This window comes from Eucyclogobius newberryi, unplaced genomic scaffold, assembly GCF_026437365.1.
Source record: "Eucyclogobius newberryi isolate DKJ021-1_F unplaced genomic scaffold, fEucNew1.0.hap1 SCAF_5, whole genome shotgun sequence".
NCBI lineage: Eukaryota > Metazoa > Chordata > Actinopteri > Gobiiformes > Gobiidae > Eucyclogobius > Eucyclogobius newberryi.
The window spans coordinates 19,467,160-19,487,011 of NW_027316167.1; the positions used below are offsets into that span (position 1 = coordinate 19,467,160).

The following is a 19,852-nucleotide window of genomic DNA, read 5'->3' on the forward strand; positions in this document are numbered from 1 at the left end:
GTACTCTATTATACTGCATTCACATGACGTTGAATAGGGTAAAGCAGATTGTGGGATGACATGGCAGAATCCTGAAGAAGGTCGGGGTGTGCACTGTGCCTCAGTGTTGATAAGGCTGGAGTCCTGTGAAAAAACAGACAATAGCCATGGTATTCACATATTCTCTGATGAAAATCAATGGTTTGTGTACAAACAAAAGGTTATGGATCTCAAGGGTAAGCAAATATGAAAAACACTGTTAAATGATGGCCAGGTCATCCATGAGCAAACAATGACTAGGGAAAATTACTATTACTATAGTAATATTACTAATTATTATTACTATTAAAAGGATAATACTTGTTTATTGTTAGGAATGTAAAACATAAATGAGTTTAATTATATTCCCAAGTACAAAAACTCTTTTAATTAGGTATTAGGAATCAAATCCTTGATTACAGAGACCTGTAGATAATACATTCAAACACTTCTTTGCCATATTTTAGGATAAACAAAATAAAGCGATTACACAGAAATGCAATGCCTGTTATAGGCATGTATTTAGATAAAATGATAACAAGGATGTTCTGAAAATAGATCCATGAGATGTCTGTGCAGCAGTGTTGAAATGGCACAGCAAATACACGCTGCTGGTGAGTGACTGTGCACTTGGACAAACTTCTACAGTATTGAGCTTACAGTGATGAAAGGGATGACAATGGAAATATATTGCCAAAACAATAACCGTATCTCAATGTTTATTACACCTCACGATTTTAGTTAAGGTAGGCCCAACTACAGAATTTGGTTTGTGCACAGCGCCATTTGCTGGACAAATGCATGTACTACATTCCTTGTGATTGGTTGATCATTTGAAGAGATGACGAGCTTTGAAAAGAAGGATATCATGATTAAGGCCAAGAACAAGGTTATGGATACGGGTTAGGAAATAAAATGTGTTTGGTTAAGTTTAGGACGAGGGTTAGTCAGATGGTCTGCTCCATCCCTCCAGAGCTGACCATCTGGCACTTGCCATTGTGCATCAGATGTGGCATGACTGTTTCCTGGCCTAACCGAGCCAGTGATGCCACTGTGTCAACTGGACCACACACATTATGCACAGCTAACTGGTACTTTGTAAATAATAATTTGTGTCACATAAAAAAGGAGTTTATTTATATTGTTTTATTCAGAAAACAATTCAACAATTCACAAAACAAACAAGAGATCTTGAACAATTTACAATATAAAGGTATTCATGAGTTTCCAACAATGGCAAGAGCAATGAAGCAATCCAAAACAGAATATTATATCAGAATGGGGGAAAGGTCCTTACAAAATCCTTCAAATCAGGAAGGATTTTTTTTTTACCTGAAACCCATACCAAACTACCAAATACCAAACTGTACATTGAAATGTTTCCAATACACAGTATTGCTCCAGCAGCTTACAAATATTCATACAAGTATATGAAAAGCATTGTTAGCAACCCCTACAGGTTTAATACACACAAACAAGTACTTTTTACACAATGAAACCTGAAATAACATAAAAAATAATAAGCATATACACTGGCACACACTTGATTGTGTTTACTCCTTTAAACCCAACAGGCTTTGTATTCATCAAGTAATTAAAGCAAAGCAACCTTTAGCAACTGAACATTTAGGAATTATATGCAGTTGGCATTGGTTTTGTTTTGCCTGCTGCCTGAAGTAAAAAAATTAAAAATATAAATTGGTCCCTGAGAATTAAAATAGTAAAGGTAAAGTGTAAAATATCCCTACTATTGAATGCCTAGAACATTTGGCAAAATTTCAAAAATGTAACAAGAGGGTGATATAATATTTTTAATTTCTACTTAAGGATTTGATCAAACCCAAGTTTGTGCGATTGTGTCTTTCATGTGTAGGGTTGTCTTGAAACCAACTTGTTGATATAAGTATATAGTCACTTAAATAATTGTCCTTCAGATTGTTGTCTGTAGCTGTAGTGCAATTACATAATCCTGTAATTACTGACAACATGTTTACAGGAATCAGATGTGCTTTCCAGTGAGGAAGAACAGGGGTCGGTCCTCTTTGGAGTTGGCAGTCTGAAACTCATCACTGAGCCTGAATCTCCACGCTTCCTCCAGCTCAAGTCTGCCCACTGTGTGCCTCAGGGAGCTACGGTCAGCACTGATGACACACAGAGTCGCACCTACAGGTACACAGCATAACACTTAATTTGGCATGATATTACATCCATGTGTCTTCTTGATTTTGCCTTTATTTATTGCTTTACACTGCATATTGTTTACATAACATGCTAGAAAAGAATCTCAGGAATTGATTAACTGAAAGTCAGGTCTACCTTTGAGGAAGGTAAACTTCTTGAGGAATGCAGGAGTGACAAAAGAATCAGCAAAACAGAGCAAAAGGCCACTGAAAAGCAGGCCAGTGGTAGTGATGTTAATGGGATGAGGTTTTGAACTGACGAAACAGACTGTCACCTGCACAAGGGGAAGAATACGATCAGCCAAGACTTGAGAATAGAAACAAAAAAACAATACAAATACAAATAGTACCTCGGACCCGAGGTTGAGGTAACAGTCCACAGAGAGCACAGGGTGAGCATAGTTCTTGATGCTGAGCGGGAACAGTTTTTGGCTGGTGTGTTGGAGGTACTTTTCAAGAAGCAGTTGAGCAGGTGTGGCTAAGAAGAGGTGTTTGCTGTCGGGCGCACAGACGTACTGCGAGGGCCCCACTGAGGTCGGAACATCAGTCATCTGGGAGAGGGAAGCTTGCATTAATACACGGTACATGAGAGGTACTAATTGCTTGACACGTTCCTCTCTTTCCAACAGAAATGTATTGTGACATTCTTAATCCCAAATAATAATAAAAAAGTGACCTTTACAATGTTAATCTATCGAAGATATATTGGAATAAAACAATAACTTACCTTGGTCTTGATAATAAATGCCCTGTATCCTCCAATAGCAATCTGCTTCTTCATGACACTGAAGCTGTTGAAGCGGCAGAGGAGCAGCCCAGCGCTGTGGAGCCTCAGGGTGAAGTCCACGTCATGGCAGGTGAAGCGGTTCTGGTCGTACTGCACGTTCTGACTGCGGTCCACATTGAGGAGGAGGAAGTCGTGAAGGTGGCCCCGCGAAAAAGGACCCATCTGTTTGTAACCTGCAAGTGTTTCATCGTACCATCAGGGGTGTCAAGATTATTCGGTTAATTGATAATTGTGATTATTCAGGTCACAAAAAGAGCAGAATTATTATTTTTTTATCCAGTTGACACTCAATAGAGTAAACCTTAAGTGATTTTTTAAAATCTCTGTCTTCAAGTTACATTTTTTATTCACATAACATAATATTTTTGACAATGAAATATAAAGAAAATTGACTATTTCACTGTTCATAGGGTCAATATTTGTTCAAAATACTCTTGAAAATGAGATGTTTTTCTAACAGAAACATCCCTACTTAGAATACATATGTTTATGGTTTCAGATCTCTTACCTGTCAGGCCATGACTGCTCCATTTCCTGATGCCGCACAGACTATAATGTGTTATGTCGGGACAAGCCTCCATGTGCTGTACGACCTGCTTCAGCGATACACTGTGCTCCACTGGGTCACTAAAACACCAGAGGGACCACTTTAATACCACCACATACAGTATATTGATAAATACCTTCAAACAAAGTGACCAGACTTACTTGTGAGCATCCAGATCCACAGCGTTCCACATGACGCAGGAGTCGTCTGCCAAAATGATGAAGGGCCACACGTCTCCCCCTGGGCCCCTGCCCTCCGACCGACGGCTGCGCTCCAACTTAAGGTTATGATACGAGAGCTCTTTGATCAAGAAGTGAGCCGCCCCTTCAAAAAAGATAAGATAAGCATTCAACAACATAGCAAAAATATATATATTTAAACAGTGTACAGAGCCCATCTTTTAATATGGTATGAAATAATAAAAAAACATCTACTCAATAGGTAAAAAGGTTTCAAAGGTAGTTATTACAATGTTTTGTGATAATTTTTTTGTGTTTTACTTTGTAACTTTTCTGGAGGAGTATAAGCAACCTAACCAAAATTTTAGGCCCGTTCAAGATAAACTGTTCCTCGTCTGGATGAGCTGCGATGATCAACAGAAGTGTCAAAAAACACCTGCAGTTAAGCCGGACACTTCACGCTCAGAACTATTATTGTTAGTGCATGACTTGCATGATCCAATATAGGAGACATTTGTTCAGATTGAAAGTAGATCACTATTTTGATTGATCGGGAGGAGGAGGCACCAAGCTCATTTCTGATCACAACAGAACTCAGACCGTCTTCACCACTGACTCACAGAGATAAACAGTCGCAGCATTTGCTCTCGATTGTCCACTTGAGACATCAGAGCAAGCGGGGTAAAGTTGTAAACAGATTTAACTGGGGTGCACCGCGTTCAGATCAATAATGATCTACACCAACCGGATCTGCACAGGTCAAGCTTATGTTGAACGAGCCTCTTGCTTTGTGTATAATTTCCACAGTAGGGCATTTAGCATGCTTACTGAAAGCAGGGTCACCTGTCCGCAGATCTGACAGGTAACTTGGCCTGGTGGTATCACCTGCTAGTCTCCATGGAGATAGATTTAATGGTTTAATACTATACAGTGGATAATTCCAGGCAAAGTAATAATATCTCCATGGAGACAAGCAGGTGGCGTACCCTCCTCCAGAAAAGTTACACCTTTAAATAGAGTAAAGTTGTTGTACATCTTGATTCATTATGTAAGTACCTATCCCAGCTCCATTGAAGAAAGTAGGCAAAACCAGCATGATGTGGTTTGGCCAGTACTTTTTATAGACGGCCATCTCGTACTCCTTAACCACCAAGATATGCAGATGTGTGGCTCCATCCATGGCATGAAAGAGGTTAAACAGGCCATGCTCATGACGTCCTGTTGTTGGGGTGAAGATGGGACTCTTGATGCTGTCTGGACTCTGCCAAAGTATAAAGAAACAAACTGTATTAAAGTAGAATGCATAGAACAGCAGCTATATACAACTCTACATTATACATCAGCTTATAATATTGTGTGTACTGCCATCTAGTGGATAAACGCTAGAATTATCACCTTGCTCATTATTTTGCCTAGGGTGGTGGAGAATTAAAAACGCTGTATTACAGTTTTTTACGATTGAAAAAACACTAAAATCTAACGTTTAGCCCAATTATCAAAACCTTACACTCAAGGAGCAAAACAACGCCTCAGATTTGCACCACTGTAAGCACAATGAGTCAGTTCACACTTTGTGCAAAACAATACACACAGTGATTTACAACGCTGAACACACTTGTATGCATTTAGACACAGAAGTATGTAGAGATGTCACTTCCTTCTAAAGCACTGACTGTCAAATGACCACACCCATGTGCCAATCCATTGAACACTGTCTTCAGCCGCGCAAACACAAGATTACTTAATTGTAGACACACCAATCAGATTTAAGCACTATAAAATGCAGCAGGTGAGTTCACCAAACTGAACCAAAATGGAAGGAAGAGGAAGAGTGAGAATGAGAAGGAGGAAGAGGAGAAGGAGGCAGAGGCCATTCTTGAGGTAGAGGTAGAGGAAGACTTCAACAAGAGGAGGAGGGGGAGGAGTTTGGGGGGGGGGGGGGGGGGGGGGGGGTTCTTTTTTGTACTGGATCAAATGTAATGTTCATGAAAACTGGGAAATATTTTTATTTTCCCGTGTTGGCTTGAGTATATGTAAAAAAATAAATGACGTTGTCAACAGCATTAGTCTTGTGTCCTGTGTGGTGTCTACAGTGATGCACACAAGTGTGTTCAGTGTTCACTGTGTGTATTGTTGTGCACAAAGTGTGAGCAGACATTGTGTTTACAGTTGTGCAAATCCGAGCCATGTTTTGCAAATTCACTGTGTACTTCACCCATACGACTCTATGCACTTAGAAGCAGGATTAGCCGAAAGTGTTAAAGGTTTTCCACAGCAGTGTGTAACTGGTGCAAACATAGTTAAGTCATATGCAACGTGTGTGTTTCATATGGTAAGAAAATATGGTTTTGATAAATTAGTGTATAGTTTTTACAAGAGTGGTTCATTTTGCAAAGGGGCTAAGATGTTTTGCTAATTGTGTTTGTGGTTGTGCTAATTGTGTGTAGGGTTTTGCTAAATAAAACAAAACCATCAAAATTGTGTTTATTCAATCGTAAAAAACTGTGATAGGTCACCAAAGCCAGTATACCCAGTCAGAAGTCAGAGGCAGCCTCATGCCCTCCAGCTGCCCTCCATGTTTGTTGAAACTGAAGTAGTGCTCTTTCGACTTTGGGATGATGAAATACAGCTGGATCTCCTCCCCGAGCAGGAGGTGCGTGAATGTGAAGGCATGCAGCGTTGACTCATACATCTGTAACACAGCACAACACAAAATAGTGAAGTAAACATTAGGTTAAGCTATGTTTGTGGCAGTTTTGATATGTTGGTGCAGCTAACCTGGTATCTGGGGTTGAAACCTAAATACTGATGACATTGTTCACAGTGGTGATAGGTGTTATAAGCTGCATATTTGGACAGCTTGATTCTGGATGTTCTTCTGCGTAGGTAAACATCTTCCTGACGTATTTGAGGTCCTTTGAAAAGCAACAAAAATGATCAGCACAGCAGCAAACAATTCAAGCACAGAAAATGCAAATACCAGTACTGTAAGTAAATCACACAAGTGAAATCTCTTAAAACAATTACTTTCTATGCAGTCATTATATCCTGGACAATAGACAGCACTGATGTCCTCATATTTTGGATCATGGATGTTATAGTCAAAGGGCATTGTTTGCATCACATCTGTCTTTGGCCAGTGTGTGTTGGATTGATGGTACTGCACGCCTTCTGCTTGGCTCACTAAAAGTGGAGACAAAAAATTGGTTTCCCAAATAAATGACACATTAATAAAGCTGAATAATAAACAACAACAGAAATAGTAAATCTAAAATGTTACTTACAGAGGTTAATTTCCTCTTCATCAAAGATATCCACCTCCATTAGGCGGATTAACATTCGAGACAAAATACCCAGAAAGTGAAGATATGCTCCTGTCTTTCCCACCTGTAAGTGGCAATCAATCAAGGTTTTCTTCTAAAAAAGTAAAATGTTTGTTGAGTTGAGATCAACAGCAGAAGTGTACCTGTGGTGGACCACTGAGTAGCAGGCGGCGAGGGTGGAAGTTGTCACATCGGTTTTCTGTGCGATTGCTGGTGTCCATGTGATAAGACCGAGGAACTGTCCACTGACGATAATACAGGGACTGTTCTGTGCAAGTCATCATCTTACAAAGCAAAGGCCTGATAAAAGAAAAGATGGTCTTCTTAAAGCGGTTTGATGGTTTTACACAGTACACAAAAAACAATACAAAAATTAAACCTATTGTACCTGAAGCTGCTTGCCCATGCTACAGATATATGTGGCAGAAATGATGTGCATCGAGGAAGGCCGCTGCTGTCACTGGCCGTGATGATATCATACAGAGCACGAGGAAGGAGCACAGAGGGGGGCCGCATCAACCCACGGGCCCAGGAGCAGCTCAGATGGGGGGAGGAGGAACGAGAGTCTGGAGAGCTGGATTTGGACTTTTGCCACTGGGGCATTGCAGGCACTGTTGGCTGAGCTGTTTGCACTGAGGGCACAACAGGCTGCTGCGAAGCTGCTGAGGTTTGAGGCTGTTTTTGGCACTGAGGCTGAGATCGGTATTGCACAGATTGAGGCAATGGGTGTGACTGAGATGACAGCTGAGGAACAGGTTGAGTTTGAGGCTGTGCAACAGTTGGCATGGGGTCTGTAGATCCTTTTTTAACATTGGTCGATGCAGTGCTTTGAGAAAGTAAAGGATCCACGACTGCATTATCGAAGCATGATTGCGTCTGCTGGCTGGATGACAATGGGGAGTTTCCTGAAAAAGAGGAATCTGTTGAAACGCGACCGGTAAATGGGAAACAAAATGCTGTAACTACTGTGTGTAATTCAATACTTACCACTCTCTTGACCCTCATCATCTTCGTTCTCAGAGCTGCTGAGCTTTTCTGCATCACTTTCCAAAGAGTCACTTCTGGGTCCGGTGTTTTGTGGCGGTCGAGATTCTGTCTGCACCAGGTATGCGGCCAGTCCGAGCTCTTGTTCCAGAGTGGTGCGCTGAAGGTACGAGCAACTTATCACTCGAAGGTCACAATACTTAAGGGACCTGTGGGTGGGAAAAATACATCTCAGATTACATTCATGAAACTGTGATCTTTATTACTATCACAAAGTGTATAATAAATACATTTAAAGTACATGGCAAGTTAACATAGCGAACATGATTATATTTAAGATTTAAGAAAAACATGTTTTTTTAAATTGACAATTTTGGTGCGGTTTAAAATTGCACTTCCTGGTTGGACATGAGCAGCACATTGAGGTAATTCCACAACTGTTACGTAGCAACCATACTGTAAAGGGGCAAAATCCATATAAATGTATATTAATACTTAAAATCCCTATATTAATGAATAATTTAAATCCCGCATTTTCAACGGGATATCACTTATTGATGACATATACATAGAGGGATACCTTTTTAACCCAATTAAAATTTTCTTCACCAGCTGCCACTTGACTGATGTAAAACTACGATAAATATTTACCACAGGGACTCACCCACCAACCAAAGTACTAACAAATGCACTTTAATGGTCAGTGCTTGCTTGTAAGTGTTTTTTTGTGCAGGTTTTGAGTTGCAATATGCTGACCTGGGCAGTGATTCTCCAAGTGGCTCTGCTCCCGATAAAATGAGAATACAGGGGAGGGCCTCTAGTTCTAGATATGTGCGTGGGACCCAGTCAGGTTCCTCTATCTTGAGCCAGAGCTGCCATAGAAAAACCCAGCAACGTTATATTGGAATAAATACATGAAAAACAAAGAATCCAAAGTGGAAAAATGTACCTTAATTCGGTCGATAAATGTTTGTCCAATGTTTAGTGCGTGGTTGGGATTGCCCAGGATGATCTCAAAGCTGTCCTCCAGTCCTAGCCGTCTCCTCACTCGGGATAACCGTTGGTGGGCCCACGCTGCTAGAGCAAAAGACGGGATCCTCAGCAGAACCATGTGGCCGTGGTGAGCTGGGCACTGTTGAGCCGCAGTGAGAAGTGACTGGACAATCTCCAAGGTTTCCACGGATGTGTGTTTGTGAAGATTATGAGAGCTGTTAATTCTGCCAGAGGCCGCCATCAGAGCAATGCAGTAATGCTGGATCAAAACAATGGTACGAATGACAGCGCTGTGCAGTTTGGGAAACCTGGAACAATAGTGAAGAGTTATGTCAATGTTGTATAAACGCAAAATGATGCTATAAAGATCCAAATTCTACCTTTCTTCAAGTGCTGTGGCCATGCTTTCAAATGAAGAGTCGTATCGCATTAAAGGGAGACTGCCTCCAGTACGAGTTGACTCTATTAGCTCAGACACACCAAAGTATCTGGTTCTCTCGTGATACAAGTCCACATCCTAAACAACCACATGTAAACAAGCGTGTTTATAATGTACGATATATTTTATACATGAGATGAAGAAGCATGCAGAATACATCTTAATTATTTATACATTGCTGAACGCAGACGGCCAGTGGATCTCATTGTATGGGCTGATGCGGGTGTACTGTGTCTGCAGGGCGAAGGGGAACGAGGTGACGTGGAGAATCAGGATGTTTGGAGATTCTCGGACATGTCTCGAGTTTATGAGCTGGTCCACTAAACCCAAACCGCAGTCCGAGCCACTGTAGGTCGCACTAAAAGAGATCACAAAGCACACGTTATGATTCATCCGACAGTTCTGATTTGATGTATGTTGTTGACACAAACCTGCTGACATCCCAATGGGCGTGGTCGTGTATGAGAATGTACAGTGTGTAGGAGTTACTATGAGCCTCCTGGATGAGTCGATCGATTTGAGCCGGTGCACTTCCATCCATCTTGACTACGTAGCGCTCAACGTCCCGCGGACAAACACATTCCTGGTCCAACGTGCCGAGCTCCCGAAGAACACCTGATGGAGGCCGAGTGCGTATGAATAGATTAACCACACGTGATTAACCACTCGGACGCATTTCTCAATTAAAGAAGACATGTTATGCTTTTTGGGGGGTATTTTGTATGATCTACAACATAATGCTGATCCTTATTTTACGTTTTGTTCATTGTAAAATATTGATTTAAGACGGCTTAGAAACAGAAAAGGTTTTATTGACTTCCTGTTCAAAACTACAGGACAGAACGACCCCGGTTCTTCATAGTGGCAATAAGCAGCTGATTTTTATTTACATGTTTTTATTATTGAAATTGTTTTTTTTTTTTTTTAATTCAAGAATACTTAAACATGCATGAATCAATGAAAATACAACTCTGAGTAAACTGATGATGAGGTAATGCTGTTATAACTTGATTAAAAGCTCATAACAGTTGATTATACATAATATGTCTCCTTTTATAAATGTGTAACTCACCTGAGCTCCAGAGATGAAACACGGTCTGCTGAAAGGTGACCTCAGAGGGAGGGACCAGGATGAGGAAACTGACCCGGTCGAAAGAGCCCAGGTCTAAATTCTGTGTGCTGGAGTCTGCGATGGCGCACACATGAGACAGCAGCTTTCTGGCCACGGCTAACTGGATTGGACGAACCTCACGCCACTGGACAAAATATTCTAAAAAATACAAACAACAATAAAAAACTAAATCTGTCGTAGAAATTAAAATAAAAAAAAAAAAAAAGCTTGAATGCAGTTAAAGTGGAGCAAAACATTTCCCTCACCAGTGCAGATTTCTTTGAGGCTATTCACTCTGTCCTTGATTCGGAGAGCTTTTGAGTTTCCTGCTGGTGAATCTTTTGAGTTTGCGGCTGGTGAATCTTTTTGTCTATGTTTTTCTTTAGGACTGGGAGTGTTTTTGAGGCTTCTCTCAGATGTTTCCTGTGTATTCGTTACGGGAGATGATTCGATGGCATCAAATGTGGCACTATTTAGGATAGAGTCCACATCACCATCTGAAAGGAAAGTTGTATTATGTGTCATGTATTTTATCATGACACAGTTGAATTAGATTTAACAGGAAAAAGTTAAGAGACACAAACCTTGTCCAAGGACATTACAATACTGTATAAGCTCCTGGGCAAAAGCAGTAGAAAGCTGCTGGTTGATTTCTTTAAGACCTTCAGTGGGAGAAAACATGCTTTCCGCCAAAGCACGACATTGGTGTTTACCTGTAGCAATATAACAATTCCTTAACTTTCTAATATGAACTCATATTAAATATTGTTTGTACAAAGAAGACTTCACTGTAAATTCTTACCTGTGACTACAACACAAGACTGTGTTTCTTGTCCTGGTTGAGTGACAATGATGACTACATAGCTTGTGTTCTTAAGTTTTCCTTCCATTAGTTTGCTAAATGTTAACTGCAGACCCTGAGCCAAAGATTTAACCTGTTCCCCAAGCACAATCAAGCCCTCCCCACAGGACGAAGCAGCCAGCTGGGCCAGCCAAGGGAGCTGGCTGGGGGTTAGGGGTTGTTGGCCTTGTGGTGGGAGGGACAGATGCTGTGGAACCCCGGCCACTGCTGCTGGGACCTAAATGGATAGATACAGGTTTGAAATGCATTTCTTGTACTTCATTGATTTGTTTTGTGCATTATACTTATACTTCAATGACAGATGAGGAAATGTGCCTCACCTCTAGGCCATAATGGCGGCTTTGTGTGGCGGGCGTCTGAGGCTGCTGGTACTGCCTAATTTCACTGAGGTGAGACTCCCTCCATGATCTCATGAATATCTGCTCCAAATCCTCAATTAGAGGAACTTGTTCAGGGCCTTAAAATAGAGAAACAAACATTCAAAAAAGTACAGAGTTGGATGTGTTCACAAATTATCTAATCAATTTGACTTATAACATACCCAGTTGAACAAGATAGTAAACTGTGAGTAGAATCTGCATCTCCGTGGACAGCGGCTGAATGGGTGAGGGTCCATAGTGCTGGTAGACTCTGGGCAGAGTCTGTGAGCTCAGATAACAGCTGTGTAGCAGAGAGCTGACCAGTGTGTCGCTGGTATTCCCGGTAAACTGAGGGAGAGGCCCATGACCTGCCAAACAGAAAGTAACACCTATAGTTGTATTTACAAAAACTGATCAGGAAGAACTTACTGTATACACAATGACATAACAGGTGAAAATCACAGTCAAATCTAATTCAGAGCTACATATTGGAGTGATAACAGAGGTAAACCAAAACTCTCGCACACTTAAACCTGTTTTCCTGCTTAGAGTGACAGCTGTGAGGAAACTTATCAGTTTGTCTAATGACTAAATGATGAAAGCATTATGGAGGTCATGACCAGAAGAACTTTCCCACCACCAAGTGGTTCTTCTTGGTGTACTACTGCATATACAGTAAATCTAGACAGAAGCTTTTGGAGGGTTTCTGACCTTTGAAGACGACAGGTTGTAGCCTGCAGGTCTGTAGCAGCTGATCAGGGACTATCACAGACAGCACAGGCACAGAGAGCGCGGTTAAAGACCCTTGTGACGAACTTAGCAGGGTTTCTAATTCTGAATGAAAGAAGACAAGGGCAAACCAAACATCAACACACACGTTTAAACAATATACTCAAACTCAATATATTTGAAATGTACAGAATTTACCTGCCCGGGCTCCGTTTGAGATTTGTGGTACTGCTAACTGTGGGGATGGTTTAGCTGGGTTTTCAGAAACTGTATTTGTAGACAACGACTCAGGGGACCAGCCCTTATGTCTCTTTTTAGGTGGACCAGCATTTGCAGGAAGCCCTTAAAATATAAATATATATTCTAAATAATATTATCAATGAAAACATGCCCTCTGTCATAGTATATTAAAGTATTCCTGTGGCTTTAACTTTGTAATGTGGAGAGTAAAGACATTATAAACAGGAAGGAAGCTTTTCTTTGAACAGGAACACCAGACAGAAAACAACAAAGGGGGAATTTTATTGACCCTAATATTTAGAAGTAACAGTAAGAGGAAAAGGGAGGAGAAAGAGGGATAACAAAAAGATATCCCTTTCAGAAAGTCAAAGCCTAATTAACATGACAACAATGGTTTCACCTACTTACTGCTTGAACTCACAGAGGCGAAGTCACATACGTAAAAAACTAAAGGTGTAAACATGAAGATTAACCTGTAGTTGTAGCTCTCCCAGAACCAGCCTGGTTCAAAGATGTAGCATTAATAGGTGGAACAGGATCGCAACCATTTTGTACCGAGTGAGACGCATCGACCACCAGACTCACTTGGTCCACATGTGAGGCTAAAAACACACAAGGAATACTTAAATACTGAGTCCAAGCATATATTTAATCTTTCACTGAGCAGTTAGTTTTACCTGTATAACTAATTGTTTGATGAGTCACGTTTGGTGGCGGCACCTCCACTGGGATTTGTCCCTCTAATAAGTTAGACTCCAGCTGTCTTACTCTGCAATCTGAAAACGCATCAAGCAGAAATATAAACTCATATTTGTGCTGTTAAGTTTGTGTCGGCCTCACATATACTAAATAACCGTATTGAATTTACAACATAAAAGTCATGGTTTCTCATTTCAATCCATGGTTCACCTTTCACCTCATCTTCACTTACTCCCGACCTGTCCAGCTGGCCAGTTCAGTGCACAGGTCAGAAGTTGTAAGGTGTTGTGACGTGTACATACAAACAAGGGACAAAAGCATTACTTGTTTCTTATTAGATTCTGTGACACTCACCATGCCCTCTCCAGCAGATGGGAGCTCCTTTGACCAAGACACCATTGTTATTCCGGTACAAATGATACTTTAAGTGCTTCTGTTTTTTGGGTTGGGTGCTCAGCTTCAGATTAATATGGTTGGCAAACTCAGTGAAATAGCGGAAGCCCTGCTGTCCACAGCCCATGCAATTTCCAAGAAAACCTAAAAAAAACCTGTATGCTTCCAGATTTTTGTATTTATGTTGAAATGTTTCTGTTAGTTTCCTTTTCTCTCACCCAGCAGAGCATTGCAGCCTTGTTCATCTGGCAGAAAGCGGTGGTCCACAGCACACACCAACACGTGATCTGGGAGAGACTGAGATTTCACTCCGACCAGAATAAAACCAGGGGGCACATCAAGAGGAGCTGATGCCAACGATGCCAAACGGAGATCTCGTCCTGCCTGGCAAAACCCTGCACCGTTTACAAAAACAATCATTACTTGTGTACTTTCTTTTGATCATTATATTCATAGTGTATGTACCATCTGTTGTGCAGGAGCCTTCAGGAGGGGGCTTCATCTGATAGGGCAGTGGGGGGCTGTTTGTGTCTGAGCCTTCTTCTTCCTCATCATCATAATCATTGTTTTCTGCTCGGCCTGAATAGTCAACAATGCAGCACATTAAACATTATTAACTTTTACTGCCCAACGCTGTAACTGAGGTTTTATGGAGAGCAGCCTACCGTTTTGTGTCAGTGGCTGCTCAGTCTCCAGATACAGCTGCGCAAACACAGGCCGAGGCACTACAGAGTTGGACCTGAGAGACGCTTCTATTGAGTTATGAAGAACCTCCTCAAAGCGCGTGGTCCGCAGCTGGCCCGCATAGGAATTCCCCATTGGTGTCCTGCCAAAGAAGAGGAAAATAAACACATCATTTAGAAAAATCAATCACTTGTTGGACTAAAATGTGCAGTATATTTTGATTTTTGTGTGGCTAAGAGACAAACTTTCACTGGAAACATGCAGACCGAGGATTTGTGGCACACGTGGCTATTATACATAAACAGTAGTTCCTGGAGATAGCTCGTGTCCACACAGCATGTCATAAACTCAGATGCAATAAAAGAGTCAGGGCACCCTGACCTGCGGCAGACACTACTCCCTGTGTTTTTTTCTCTACATCATCTCTTGTCTCTTTACTCTTTTCTGCTCATAAGTTTTCAGACACTTAGCCAAGGCATAGAAAGCCCATTTATGCAAAAAGCTCAAATTCTAGTGCTTCATTTGTCAGCACTTACAGATGGTCATTGCAATATCACAATGTGTAGCAAAAGATTCGTAAAATATTCAAGCTAAGTTATAACTGAGAACAACTTTATTTGTATAGCACTTTTCACGTAATAGTTGAAAAGTGCTATACAAATAAAGTTGTTATAGTCACAAAAGTGCTTCACACAGTTGTAAAAACTACAATTCAAAATACAATGTGCAGTCAAATTTGAGCTTGGCCAGTGAGTCTAAAATGCTTGGTTGAAAAAGTTAGTCTTTAGGTGCTTTTTAAAGACATAGACAGAGTCCAAAGAACGCAGGAAGAGAGGGAGATCATTCCAAAGTCAGGGTGTGAAATCGGTCCCCTCGAGGGACCTTCGGCCAATTCTGTCCAGAGGACCTGAGGAAAAAGCACTGAAACAAAAAAGCTACATGCTATCAGGCCTCTTATAGTGTAGAATAAATAAACCAGACAAGGGTTGAAATGCAACATAACCATTTGATACTAAATCTGTCAATGGCCATATGCTAGATACAACATAACTCTCTGGGAAAACTTGTCTCAAAACCTGCAGATCCTCTTAATTAAGTACTATTCAGATGAATTAGTCAAAGCTCCTTAAGCTGCCCCATAATAAATAAAATCCAAGTATTCATCATTGTATTTAAACAGAACTAGATGTTTTTTTTTTAAATACAATGCAATCCAATAAAACATACATATTTAAAACTGTGTACTATTAGCTAACCACATAAATTAATACAACAGTGCCAATTGCTTATTCCCGGCGTCAGCCCTGTGTCTCTCACACATAAAGTGTGCACACAGACACCTCACAGCGGCCACACTTTCATATGTTAAAAAGCTTTGAGACTTTCAAAGCCTCAGCACCACAGTGTTGGCAGACAATAAGCCCTGTCATAACCCAGTCAGCACTCGAGGAAGCAATCACACCTTTGACTAAAGAGACGGTTTTATTTACAACCAGGAAAAGAGAGGAACAGACAGGAAGCAGACAGAACAAAAAGAAGATGTATTCCTTAATTACATATATGTGCTAAAAGCAGTGCTTGTGTGCAAAGCATTTTTTTTATAATTACATAATTGCCCATATAACTGTCTTCAACGTTAGGATATAATATGACCTGTCATGAAATGTTGCTTAAAGCGTACATCTGCAGCACAACAGAACGGAATGTGTTATGTCCCCCAAATGTGAGAGTAACAGTGTGTTAACTAAATTTTACAATGAGATATTGATTTAAATGGAAGTAAGATAACCAATTGAACTTAAATGAGCATAGTCTGTGTAGTTTGTAAGTTGTTATCTTCATCACAAGGTAACAGCACGTTAGCAGAGCTTTGTCTCTCTCTCTCTCACCCCTCTCCCACATGTGGAAGTGGCAGATCCTTTTATACCCCTCCTCCCTTTCTTCTCTTCTGTCTCTCTTTCACCCTGGGGAGAGAGACACTATTGTGCTGGTTTATGACCCCCAAAGACCCTGTTCCCACCACCACCTTTAGATACTGAGCAGAAAGTTAAACCACAAGACCCATATTAACATGCAATACCATGAAATTATTTTAAAAGGATAATTATCAACTTCACATGTTTATACATTTAATAGGAATTTGTATCTTGTTAATTTAAGGTGGAATGCTTGCTTTCACAATAAATAGTTACATCCACCATAGGGAAGTCACAATATCTATTTTGAGTGTATATTGTTGTAAGAAACATCAGAATTTAGCATGACCAAACTAAAATGACATCCTTACTTTTCCCGTTGCCTAATACAGTTGACCAGTGACAAGTTTATGTGAGATAAACAGCAAGATAAGTACTTTAAATTTCAGTGACTTTTCTGGAGAATTAATGGAATTTACTTAATTTTACTTCTAAAATGGTACTGATTGTTATATTACAATTATATTGTGAATGAATAATCTGAATAATCAAGATTATTGATGAAAAGTCTTGAGATCCCTAAGATTTATAACAGATAACTTTACCTGAAATTAATGCAAATGAATGCAAAGAACATAAAATCCTCTATTTTGGGGCCATGTTTTAGCTATAGGAGTCTCATGACCACAAGGTCAAAGGTGACTCCAAATAACAATGTTTGAGTAGGACTTTCATGTGGCCTGAAGTTTGAATGTGTTCGTACAGACTGGTGTAAGGACGCACACCCACACACGCGCTGTCCCGTGGACTCCAGCGCTGGACACACAAAAGGCCTGTCTTCAGGGGTGAAAGGTCATCCTGGGGGAGGTCAGATAAAACCCCAGGCTCTTTTTTCTTTAGGCCAGGCCTGCATACCAAATACATACACATTCACACACACAGTGACCACATGCAGCATCCCAGCATAAACTTCTTGCTTTGTCTCAACATGATCTCTTTCTTCATCTTTAAAGCCGCCATATGTACAAAAGCACACAAAAGCACACAAAAGCAAAACACTTTAGTAAAGACTTCTCAGTGTAGCACCGTGAGCACCACAGTAGCACTAAAGTGGATAAGTTCTGCAGATGTTGTGTGAGCAGTGGCCCTGGACCAGACTGAGACACACACACATACACACACACACACACACACACACACAGAGCATCACTGAGCAGTGACCCACAGCAAATCCTCATTTGTTGTTTTTTTGACAGTCAATGGATCAATGGCCTGCCAGCCAACTGCTCAAGCCAGCTTTTAGTAAGACATTCAATAGCACTAAAGCATGTAAACCCACTTTATGAGAGAATTCACTGTTTTATTTTACTTTATCCTTATATCTGCAGTGGTTTTGTTGAGTTATCGAGCTTCTGTCCTTGGGCACTTTTTATTTCTCTATCTTCAAACCTTTGTATTGTCTACAAGTATTGTCAGGACATATATGATGTCTGAAGGAAACGTACACAACGCAAGAGTAATAACTCCAGTAGCATTTTATGTCCTGGCCTATTATTTGACTAGGGAAAGAGACCATAGTTTACATGTTGCACAGCTCCAGAGAGTGGACAGTGGAAGAGTCGACTAAAGTTTGTACTAAGAAAAAGGAAATAGAAAATGAATAGAATAAGATGACTGAAATGTTCGCGCCTTTACCTTATGGCAACACTAGTGCAATCTTACCTTTACGGTCCAGCGCAAAGCAGCAGAAAGTTCAGTTGAACAAGAGCAGAGAGTTGATGTGAGTTGATGTGAGTTGATGCAGCATTCTGTCAGCGAGCTCTCTCCAGACTCCAGCACTGAGAGCGGCGTGTGTCATCACCTCTGATCCTCGGAGCTCTGCAGGGCCAGGTCAGTGAACAAGCATGGGGCAGGCCCTCCCCCCGGGCCCTCGGTCCCCCACAGGTCCCCCACAGCCCCCCCACAGTAAAGCGCGCGCGCTGCATGACGCACGCGCACTATGCGCACCACGCGCCCCGCACCGGACATCACACCAGGTAATGTCTTTGAGATCATAATAGATCCATGGTGTTGACCTGTGGACTGAACTGAAAAGAATAACAAACGGATCATATAATTTACATGCGGTTATGACTTCGTTATTAGTTATAACACTAAACTACTAAACACTTGTTTCGAACATGCGGTTGTAGAGTTGGCAATTAAAACACAGTGAACAGAAGACACAGAAAAGTTTGGTCATAAATGTTTGAAAAGCAGACTTTTCAAGAAAGTTGTAGATCAATTAGCTTAGCTCAAGTGTCTGACTCACTGCCCCCCTCTACTGGCCAAGGCTTAGAAACAGCGGTGAAATAAGGAAACGTGTGGAAAACCATCAGAGGGCGACTGTTGGTTGGTAAATGAACATGGTTATTAATTTGATCATATTCTACTATAGATACTACTGAGCACACATGCATTACGTTTTCTGTGCTCCTAGATAAAGTTATCTCTCTCCTGACACCAAAAATATGCCATGCTTTGATATATTAAAATGTAACACACCCCTACATAAAAGGTCTTTTCACACCTCCTTCCTAATTACATCTCACATTTTTTTTCCCTGGAAGCCACATACTTTATCATTTCTGCTGCCCCAACTGGGCAGTGCCAATCTGTACAGTGGCACAGCCACACCACGCCGACACAACAACCCCTGATGGGAGAACAGGTGTTGGACAGGGTCCAATGGAGCACAGCAGAGCCGGCTGCCATCATATTTTAGATGGACTGGCCAGAACTGACTCCTCTGGCCCAGGGGAGGGAAGCCTGGCCATTTAAACCTGAGAAGGTTTAACTGATGAATTAACTTCATTTATAAATGTAATCTGTTAAAACAAAGATTTCCCATATTTCTTTATTCTGAAAGGATTGATTTTATCCAGATGTGTATACTATAGAAACATAATAATAAGCTCTTGTCCACATTTTTGTGTCAGTGAAGAAAAGAGAATAATGCATTTTTTGTGTGGAGTTTTGCAAGTCCCTTTATTGCTAATTTTACTGTCAAAATGATACTGGGTGTGATTTGCTAAGCCACCATGGAACCATATTGGCTTAGGAAAGACCTGTGGTTCCTGTTAATGGCTCGAATATAATATTTTATGTCTCGTTGCTACAGACACAGCACTTAACTTGTGGTGTAAAAATAGTCAGGCCCATTCATTTTAGTAGAAATACTTCACTTCGCTTCAAGACACAGAGTGCTGTATGTAAAACATGTCTATTTGAATGTGCCCCGGCAGAGAGGAAAGGCACGGGTACTTTAGTGATAATGACGGCCTGGTCGTTTGCCTGAGAATAATGGTGAGGAATATCACTCTCATTAGCTTTATAGACACTGGTCTGCAGAACTGTGGATGCTCAGTCT

General features: G+C 40.9%; 1 protein-coding gene across 1 annotated transcript; it reads right to left on the reverse strand.

The window, feature by feature from the left end:
* Positions 1–1,847: 1,847 nt before the first annotated feature.
* Positions 1,848–18,297, reverse strand: greb1 (growth regulating estrogen receptor binding 1). Its single transcript, XM_072464626.1, has 34 exons — positions 18,166–18,297; positions 14,509–14,669; positions 14,309–14,422; positions 14,062–14,238; positions 13,805–13,987; positions 13,429–13,527; positions 13,225–13,353; positions 12,710–12,853; positions 12,494–12,616; positions 11,965–12,150; positions 11,744–11,880; positions 11,364–11,640; positions 11,146–11,274; positions 10,828–11,058; positions 10,523–10,720; positions 9,882–10,065; positions 9,625–9,808; positions 9,392–9,528; positions 8,968–9,319; positions 8,775–8,890; positions 8,022–8,227; positions 7,423–7,939; positions 7,178–7,334; positions 6,996–7,098; positions 6,739–6,894; positions 6,490–6,626; positions 6,242–6,403; positions 4,768–4,972; positions 3,694–3,856; positions 3,494–3,612; positions 2,926–3,158; positions 2,549–2,749; positions 2,335–2,473; positions 1,848–2,181 (listed from the first exon to the last, which is right to left on the reverse strand). The coding sequence occupies exons 2-34, from the start codon at positions 14,660–14,662 to the stop codon at positions 2,018–2,020; spliced, it is 5,916 nt and encodes a 1,971-aa protein (XP_072320727.1). The 5' UTR covers positions 14,663–14,669; positions 18,166–18,297; the 3' UTR covers positions 1,848–2,017.
* Between the last annotated feature and the right edge of the window lie 1,555 nt (positions 18,298–19,852).